Source organism: Protobothrops mucrosquamatus, unplaced genomic scaffold (genome assembly GCF_001527695.2).
Source record: "Protobothrops mucrosquamatus isolate PMUCROS unplaced genomic scaffold, P.Mucros_1.0 scaffold1999, whole genome shotgun sequence".
Lineage (NCBI taxonomy): Eukaryota > Metazoa > Chordata > Lepidosauria > Squamata > Viperidae > Protobothrops > Protobothrops mucrosquamatus.
This window is the reverse complement of record NW_015388114.1, coordinates 59,689-70,057: the sequence shown is the minus strand read 5'-3', so window position 1 is coordinate 70,057 and position 10,369 is coordinate 59,689. Positions and strand designations below refer to the sequence as shown.

The following is a 10,369-nucleotide window of genomic DNA, read 5'->3' as shown; positions in this document are numbered from 1 at the left end:
GCGGGGGGAGAAACGAGAAGCGCAGCTGGACAGACCCGATCCTCGCCTGCGCGGCCCGACGGCGCAAAGTCCTTCCCAAGAGCAAGAGCGCAGGGCTGGTTCCCGGAAGAGCTCCCCGCGACGTCCGAGCGGCTGTCCTCGGCGGGAAGCGGCGCGCCAGGCTCCCGGTCTTCGGAGAGGCGCCACGGCTAGCCGGATCCGCGCAGGGCCGGCGCTGGGGAGAGAGGGCGCGCTCCCAGCCGCTGCGCCCCTCTGGAGAAGCGTCCTAGCCCGGCCGTCCCGTCGCGGGCAACGATGGCCGAGCTCAAAGCGCTGGGCGGCGAGTCCTACCTGGCCCTGGCGCAGAGTTACCCCCAGACGGCTTTCGCCTTCGGCGCCGTGCGGGGCGCGGGCGAAGCGGGGCGCGGCTACCCCGGGGGCGCGGGCGGGCTGGCCTTCCCGGCGGCGCAGCTGGGCAAGGCGGCGGAGAGCAGCGGCGAGCAGAGCGGCGACGAGGACGAGGCTTTCGAGGGCTCCAAGGCCGGCAGCCCGGCCTTCGAGCGCGGCGGCGGCGGCGAGGCCAAGCTGAAGGCGGGCGTCGGGGGCGCCCTCGGGGCCAAGAAGCCCAAGGAGCAGCGCTCGCTGCGGCTCAGCATCAACGCCCGCGAGCGGCGGCGGATGCACGACCTGAACGACGCGCTGGACGGCCTGCGCTCCGTCATCCCTTACGCGCACAGCCCGTCGGTGCGCAAGCTCTCCAAGATCGCCACGCTGCTCCTGGCCAAGAACTACATCCTGATGCAGGCGCAGGCCTTGGAGGAGATGCGGCGCCTGGTGGCCTACCTCAACCAGGGCCAGACGCTCGGCGCCTCCATCCCGCCTGCCTTGGCCCCCTTCGGACAATCGGCCGCCGTCTACCCATTCACGGGCGCCGCCTTGCCGAACTGCCCCGAGAAATGTACTGCCTTCGCCGGGGCAACCTCGGGCCTTTGCAAACACTGCAGCGAAAAGCCCTGATGGGGTCCTTGGACGCTTCTTGCAAAAAAAAATTCCAGAATTTTGGATGCGGAGGGGCTTTTCCTAACCCATCCTACGCATCCTAGAAATTCTCCTTCGTTTTATGCCCACCTTCTCGGCCTAATTTGACTTCTCCTCTCTTTCCTTCGCTTTCCCTTCCTGCAGGTTTAATCCGGATGCTTTTCTCCCCGGCCACCACTTTGTTCTATTTTCGAGATTTTCGTTAAGACTTCGCACACACACACACATACCGGGATCCGGTTTTTTGTTTCTTTTCCACCTTCTCAAATCTGTCCTGAATTACTTTCTGTGCATAACTTTTTTTTAAAAAAAGAACTTGTCTACAGTATGAGGTTGTAAACCGGATGGTGAAATCTTTTTCCTCTAGAAAGAATAACTTGAGTAGGTAAAAAAAAAAAATTGGGAAAAGAAATTGCGCCAGATTCCTTTTGGGAATAAATCTCCTGGAGGACAAACCTATGCAACTGTTTAGTGAATGCAAAGTTACTTTTTTGGGGGGAAAAAAATATTTAAGCAGTCTCTCCCAATTTGCAGTTAATGTGTTCAAAATGCTCCATTTTTACATTTTCATTTGGGGTCCTGATTGTGAATACAAGCTTGCTTCGTAATGGGTTGATTAGTTTATTAGATATATTCGTATCTTAAAACTTTGAACCCATTCTTCGTCTTAACTACAATCTTTTAAGTGTGAGCTGCTGTTTCTCTGCTCTTTTCAATGTTTTTTTTTCTTTGCTTTTTTATTATGGTTGAACCATTTTCTGTCTTGGTAACCTGGGACATTAAAATTCTCTGAGCTGATTTATTTGTATTTATATTAAATAAAAAAAGCACATCAATTAACTCAGGTGGCTCTGTCCTAAATCTCTCATAATGTCGGTTTGCTATGTATCAATTCTGTAAACATGGATCCTTTTTAGAGGAGTGATGGTACCAAACTGAGTATATTCTGAATAATAACATATATTATGGCTAATCCAGCAAATTGAAATACTTTAAAATCCTATTGACTTCAGCAGGCTAATATTTAAAAAAACCTACAATTGGGTTGTGGTTTTTTTTAGCTAAAAGCAATGAAAGTTTATCAAGCTATGGAATCTTCTTTCTAATTAATCCACTCCTTAGAATGAGATGTGTAAGGGTTTAATTTGATCCTAGAATGAGATAATAAAGGGTATAATTGCACCCACATAAAATTAGTAATAGGTTTTGCAGATTTTGGGGATGTTTTATTGGGAGAAAATGTGGTTTGGCTTACAGAAAGAATTCAGAGTCTGCAGTTGATATTTTAATGTCTAGTGGTACTATAAAAAGAGTTTTAATTTCACTAAGGATTCAGCATTGCAGCCTTATTCAATTCCATGGAGATTATGTATGTTTAACACTGGAGGTCTAAATCGGTTTATGTATATACTATATTATTGCCTTCAATCTGAAATCCCTTATATGTAGAAAGAGACGCTATAGATAATGTACATTTTAGATACCTACAAAGTAATTAGATATAGGATATTAGCTAAAGTGTTTTGTGGCTGTGCAGGAGAATATTTAAATAAAGGATAATTGCATTGTTTCAGGTGGGGTGGCCTGGAATAGATGTGTATATAATATCTACATTTTATCTATCTATCTATCTATCTATCTATCTATCTATCTATCTATCTATCTATCTATCTATCTATCTATCTATCTATCTATCTATCTATCTATCTATCTCTTACCTTTATTATTTTTTCAAATAACTCAAAGTGGCAGATATATCCAACACAACTTCCTCCTCTTATTTTCCTAGTTTCTCCTATTTTTCTCTTGTTTTTTTTTTTAAAAAACCATAATGTAAAAGAAGTGAGATGTGGGGGTAAGTTGATCAGGTTCGGCTCCTTCCTTGAAAGTCAAAATTCACATGGAAACATGGATTTTAAATTCGCAAAAGGTGCAGGTTATAAGATATTCTATCATTGGAGAAGATGATCTGTAAATCTTGCACAAGTTGAAAGCTTTTCGCTAAAAGGTGTGTCCCTTAAGGTATTCAGAACAGGTTTGTACTTGTGAACCTGCATTTTTTTTATTTTTGTTTAAAAGTCTGTTGTTATTTGTGCTGCCTCCGCATCTATCATTTTGTAGTTTAGGATGCTTATCTGTCAGGTAAAATGGTCACCCAGAGCCCAGTCTTGGGCACCTGCTGAGTTTAGTGGCTTTTAATTGTAGATAAAAGCCCTCCAACTCTTATCTGTTAGCTTATCCTGTTCACCAAATGGAGCCAGCTCATGAAATTGTAGCCGGAAGCTGAAATCCAGCTGAAAATGGTGTCCCTCTGTTTGAATCATTGGTCCTAAGGATGCTTGGGAACCCTGTTTATTTATTGATTTAAATGGGGTGTAGCAGGGAGGTCTGAAATTCTGATAATTCTACAAAATAAACCAGGATCTGGCTGACTTGATTGGTGCAATGGATGCCTAGACATGGGGGGGGGGGAAACCCTCCTTTTAATTCATTCTGGTTAAATTCCAGTATTTTTCCTTTTGGTAAGTTTTTTTTTTCAAATGAATGTATGGCTTGTTGGTTCTTCAGGTAGCCGTTGGATGGGGTGAGGGGGTGCTGGTGCTTCCAATGAAGAGATAATCAAGATAGACTTGTATCAAAGTAGAAGCTTGCCATTCATCGTTAGAGTAAAACGCAAATTAGTTCAGTGAATGCCTGCAGGCTTGATCTGTCCAAGCTATTTATTTTACAGATGAGAGGGAGTGTAACTGTTTAAGGTTATTAAACTGATTTGCAGGACTGTCGCCAGGATTAAGACTAATGTGAGAAGGATTCAAACCTGCTTGTCTTTAGTGTTTTATTTTAATTTGTGTCCTTTCCCCCTTTTTTTTTCTCTTGTATGTTTGCAAACAGAAATATGTAATTAACTTTTATCAAGAAAAAGACATCAAGTTAGCTGCTTCTCGTTTTTCATTCAAATCTCTTAATTTTATTTTTTAAAAGCTGCATTACATTTACATTTTATACAGACAGGTGTTTATTTAAAGATACTTTTTATACAGGCAGGTCTTTCCTCCCTCCAAAAATCCCACTGAAACAAAATAAACACCTGTTTGTGTTAAAAAAAAAGAGAGAGAACCTAACAAAATAAAAAGCTAACAATATTTGTCAGTATGCAGACTGATAGGGTGCAGGCAAAACATTTAGAGTATATTTTAACAAGGGCATCACTTAGAAATCTATCACGAGATTCTGATAAACTTCTTTTCCTGCCTTAAAAGTCTTAGCATTTAGCCGGAAATATTTCAAAGTGGAATCTTTTTAATTGTTCAGCACCTACTAGTGAAAAAGCTGCTGAGTTAATTTCTTCTTAAGAGAAACAAGCTTTTATTTTTTTTAATTGCAGGCTTCTACTAATAACTGTTGAATTTATAACTGCTCTCTCCTTAGATCAGAAGGACTGCATTGTTCTACAATTGACAGTTTATGAAAAATCTCCTGTAGTATTAAAGGAAGTCAGAGTCTCTGCCTATACTGAGGTAAAGTGAAGGAATTTACCGTTACCTTGTTGAATTTGTAAATGTTGATTAAATCGAATTGGGGAGGTGAGGCATTCGGGTGAGCTAAATGCAGCCAGATTCTGAGCTAAATTTATTCATTTATGGGTCAAATGGTGGAATCCAGTGAAGGTTTGTTTGAAAGCATGTCTTATTAGCTTAAATGGAGTGCATTTGCAATACATATACAGGTAGGTTTGTAGCATATCTCTGCTTAGAATTATGAGCACTGTGAGCTATACCAAGTTTATAGGACAGTATATATTCTCCTCTTATTAGAGAGATTGCCAGGGAGGGCAGACAATTTTTATGTAGGCTTTCTCCTCCAAGACTCAAATCCTTCTATCACGCATGCAGTGGCAAAATATTGTGTTGCGGCAATGTCCACAAGAAAAAAATTGGTTACAGACCTATAGTCGTCAATTTGTGCCAATTTTCGGGAGATATCTCTAATAATGTTTGGAACATTATATTTACTCACACATTAATCGGCTATCCACTCACGTAAACTAGGGAGAACATGTATTTTCTTAACAGGGATGTTATTATTTACTATTAATGTTAGTACTATTTTTACTATTATTATTATTATTTAATATATTGTAAAAAGTGATGGCTATTGCTGGTCTATGACCGTAATAAAGTTTATTGTATTGTGTTGTATTATGAGTAGAGCAGTGCTCAGTAATTTCTGAAGCTGGAGCAAAGAATCTAACTTTTAATTTGTTACCAATAAAGGAGAATATTTGTAGCTCAGGGTTGAAATGAAGAGTCCTTGATATTCTCTGAGGTAACATCGCTAGGCCTGATGATGTTACCTAGTTTAGGTAACGAAACCTCTGCCAGAAAACAATCGAGGTCAGAGAGCACCAAGGACCTTTCATTGGACTTGTTAAAAAATACAAAGATAGTTCAACCAAATATGGAGACTATGAAAGAGTTGTGTTAGAAGAAAGAGTGAGAGAGAGAGAGAGACAGTAATTACTTCTACCCATTCTCGCTGATCTGTTTTCCTCAGCCTTCATCCAGGCTACAGAAGCAAAAGAACATTCAGCTGCAGCAAAGCAATGGATGCTTGCAAATGAAAATTTGCAGATTAGGGAAAGAGAATTAAGCTGTATCTCCTTTTTCTGCTGAAAGAACAAGCGCCCAGACTGAGGAACGTAGGTTTGCTGAGATGGTATATTTTTCTACCCTGAGGCTAAAACCTCACCTTATTTGTCGAGCGAATTTTGGAATGGGCGGCTAAATTTTGAGGATGCCTGTCTGTTTTGCCCAAGTGAAAATTCAAAGTGGCTTTGGAATTAAACTTGTTGCCTGTAAAGGGAATATGTCGCGTGCCTTTAAATTAAAAATGTTATTAATAGGGGTAATTGATAAAATGCGATCCCAAATCTGTTTGAAGGTTAACATTCACCTGTAAATAAATAAACTCCAAATATTATTTGGGCATGCCCTAAAAGTATACATACATTTATTTAATTCTTGGGCAGTCATCAGAAAACTCTGGTAATTAGCTTTTGTGTGGCTGCAGGGTCCGTTTTTATTGGCACCAGGCTTAGAAAGCAAGAGATCGTGAGTTCAAGTCCCACCTTAGGCATGAAAGCTGGCTAAGTCACTTTAAGCCAGTCACTCAGCCCGACCCACCTAATAGGATTGTTGTTGAGGGGAAATTAGTAGGAAGAAGGTGTGTTGGATATGGACAGCCATTTGTCCGAAATGGTATAGGGTTTCCTCTCTGAGCAGGGGGTTGGACTAGATGACCTCCAAGATCCCTTCCAACTTTTATTATTATTNGAGTCCTTTCCCAGGACCTGGGATAGGCAGATGTGGATGTTTGATGGTATTACAGATATCGTCGCAGGATGGAAGCAGTTCCTAGTAAGGCCGCCTTTTGCAATTGACTAATAGCGAATTTGTCAATGCCAATGGTGTTCAAGTGTTGCTCCAGTTGTTTTGGAATTGCACCTAAGGCGCCTATTACTATTGGTACTACTTTTGCTTGCTTTTGCCAGTCTTTCTATTTCTATTTGTAGGTCTCTGTATTTTGTTATCTTCTCCAGTTCTTTCTCGTCTATTCTGCTGTCTCCAGGCACTGCCACGTCCACTATCCAGACTTTTTTGTCTTTCTTCTCGACAATTGTTAAGTCTGGGGTGTTATGTTGCAGGTGCTTGTCTGTTGTTATTATTATTACTATTATTATTATTATTATTATTATTATTATTATTATTATTATTATTATTATTATTACTATTATTATTATTATTATTATTATTATGTTTGCCACCTTGAGCTGTTTGTGTTAATAATAAAAGTGGAATTGGAACGTTAAGAGTGAGGTCAAGTGGCTGTATTCTCTTTCTTTTTAGTTTTCATTTAAACAGGAATTGTGAACAATGGATTAAATAAGCAGATGGGGGTTTTTTTTTAAAAAAAGAAGAAGGATAATATGGAATGGAATGGACTTCATTTCCACTTGAACATCTGTAGCATAAGCAAGTATGTGTGTGTCTGTGTGTGTCGGCATGGCTAAATAGGTTTAAGGTTTTACTAATGTATTTTTGAAAGAAACTGTGAGGATCCAGAAAGCAAAATCCAGCTGCTCTCCAAGATACAGAATGAATGTTGTCGTTGTTGTTTTCATCTTGGTTGCTGTAAGTTTTTGGTATTATTCTTAGGAGAAAAAATGGTTTTAGAAAATGAGTCTGAATTCACAATTGTTCACTGCACTTGACAGAGAGAAGGCAAAAATTACTTTCTCGGACTGAGCACACAATTCTCCAATATCCTGTTTACATATAAACAGAAATTACAAATATATCAATCGTGTTGTTATAGGTATTCCTAATTATACTCTCTAGTCATTCTCCTGTGTGAAGTGAAGAGGGTTTTTTTTCTTCAATTATGGAGGGTTTCTAAGCTGATTTCAACATTTGAAAGAAAAAGGACAGCAGAGCAGTTTGAAATATGAACGATCGATCGCTTTATGCATAAATTCTGTGCCCTTTTATGATAATCTACCCAGATATATTTCTGTAAATGCAATACCTATATTTGACAGAATATATGTCTGTGTGTGTGGATTAAATTAATCGGGAGCACAGAGTAACGTGCTTCCAATCTGCAGAAAAAATTCACCTAGTTTCTATCATTATTCCTGATATTCTTTCATATCAAGAATATTGCCACGTTTTGCAATGCTGTACTAATTCGGATCATGTTTATTTCCACGTGCACTTAAACCTTGGTATTGGGAGAAGAGAGAGGGAAATGTGACTGCAGGATTCCCATTCTGAAGTGAATGCTTTTGACCTACAACCTGATTCATATTAATTTCCGTGGAACACATTTCCCATTAAGCATATTTAACAGAGCAAATTTTGATATTTAGAAATGAAATGCAGGAAATGTAATTGAAAGACAGTAACAGGTGGTCTTTTTGAAATGGCAAATAGGAACGTTTGGGTACTATTTTATTAATTTGTTGTTCTTAATTTTTTTTTAAAAAAGCAAGAATGATGGATACTGTTATTCAGAAAAAAAAATCCATCCAGTTGCAATTTTCCTATCTCTGTCCTGACAGCCAGCAGCTTAAAGGCAAATGAAGGAAATGCCTGCAATTACCTGCAATTAGCAACTTCATGAGTGGTTTTTAAAAATAAATAAGCTGCAGAGATGGCGTTGAGGGAGAGAGATTTGCCTTTTTCTTTCTGCTAAGATGTTCAGGGAGGAGAACTGAGAGGAGATACATTAACACCCTGGGCTTCAAAAGAGCAAATTTGGATATAATTCATGGGAAGATAGATCAGATCCAGTGACATGAAATGCTGAAGGAGAAAATGACCTAGGAAGGATGGGGAATACTATAAAATAGCAGAGTTGGAAGGGACCTTCAAGGTCTTCTAGTCCAGCCCCCTGCTCAAGCAGGAAACCCTATACCATTTCAGACAAATCATTGTCCAATCTCTTCCTTAAAATGTCCAGTGTTGAAGAACCCACAACTTCTGGAGGCAAGCTGTTCCACAGATCAATTGTTTTTACTGTCAGGAAATTTCTCCTTAGTTCTAGGTTGCTTCTCTCCTAGATTAGTTTCCATCCGTTGCTTCTTCTCCTGCCTTCGGGTGCTTTGGAGAATGGCTTGACTCCCTCTTCTTTGTGGCAACCCCTGAGATATTGGAAGACTGCTATCATGTCACCCCTCGCCCTTCTCTTCATTAAACTAGACATACCCAATTCCAGCAACCGTTCTTCGTATGTTTTAGCCTCCAGTCCCCTGATCATCTTTGTTGCTCTTCTCTGCACTCTTTGTGCATGAAAAATGAGGGAGTGAAGGTGCAATCACAAAGAGTTCCTACAAGAAGATATATTGCAGTGATCTATGGGGCAGCTGGGCTATAGTCCGAGCTTTCTGAAGAGAGAAAACAGCTTCTATAGGAAATGGAAAACAAAAAGAGACATTCAATATACAGGTAGTCTCTAGAGCAGCGTTTCTCAACTTGGGCAACTTTAAGATGGTTGGACTTCCAGCTCCCAGAATTCCCCAGGTTTTTAAGAAAAGGCTGGACAGTCACTTTCCAGAAATGGTATAGGTTCTCCTGCTTGAGCAGGAGGCTGGACTAGAAGACCTCCAAGGTCCCTTCTAGCTCTATTCTATTCTATTTTATTCTCTATTATTCTACTCTACTCTACTCCGTTCCATTCCATTCCATTCTATTCTATTCTATTCTATTCTATTCTATTCTATTCTATTCTATTCTATTCTATTCTATTCTATTCCATATCCCATCCCATTATTCTATTCTATTCTATTCTATTCTATTCTATTTCATTCCATTCTAGAGAACAAAAGTTGTTCCAAAAAGTGTAGCCACGGTCAGAAAATCTCCTCAGATGGAGTTGAGGCTTGTTAGAGATAAATAACAAAAAACAATCCCTCAAAGGTTTTTGGGGGGCTACGTTAGGAACAACAACAACAAAATGCCAAAGAGGTCCATTGTGAGGAGAGAGTGGTAGAAGTGGTCAACGTTGAGGGTGAGAAGACAGAATCTCTTAATTCTTTGGCATGCATCTTCTCTCAGAAGGGTAGTGGGGCCTTAGCTCATCACTGTAACCCCATTAAGGAATACCCATGTAGTGAAAGCAGAGCCTTCTTCTGCTATTAGACTATTGTTACCTAATATTTTGTTGTTGTTCGGTCGCTAAGTCATGTCTGATCTTCACAACCCCATGGATTATAGCACGCCAGCCCCCCCCCCCCATCGTACATTGTCTCCCACAATTTACCAAATTCATGTTCTTTGCACTTTCTCCTCCTCTGCCCTCCCCTTCTCCTTTTGCCTTCCATCTTCCCCAACCTCAGGGTCTTCTCCGAGGAGTCTTCTCTTTTCATTTGGTGGCCAAAGTATTTGAGCTTCAGCTTCAGTCTCTGTCCTTCCAAAGAATAGTCAGGGTTAATAATAATAATAAAAATAATAAAAATAATAAAAATAATAAAAATAATAAAAATAATAAAAATAAAGTTGGAAGGGACCTTGGAGGTCATCGAGTCCAACCCCCTGCTCAGGCAGGAACCCTACACCATTTCAGACAAATGGCTGTCCAGTCTCTTCTTAAAAACTTCCAGTGTTGGAGCATTCACCGCTTCTGGAGGCAGGTTGTTCCATTGGTTAATTGTTCTAACTGTCAGGAAGTTTCTCCTTAGTTCCAGGTTGCTTCTCTCCTTGATCAGTTTCCATCCGTTGCTTCTTGTCCTGCCTTCAGGCGCCTTGGAGAATAGCTTGACTCCCTCTTCTTTGGGGCAGCCCCTGAGATATTG

General features: G+C 40.5%; 1 protein-coding gene across 1 annotated transcript; it reads left to right on the top strand.

Moving 5' to 3' along the window:
* Positions 1 to 294: 294 nt before the first annotated feature.
* BHLHE23 (basic helix-loop-helix family member e23) lies at positions 295 to 996 on the top strand. Its single transcript, XM_015823811.1, has one exon. It carries the CDS (start codon positions 295 to 297, stop codon positions 994 to 996), a length of 702 nt encoding a protein of 233 aa, XP_015679297.1.
* The last annotated feature ends 9,373 nt before the right edge of the window (positions 997 to 10,369 follow it).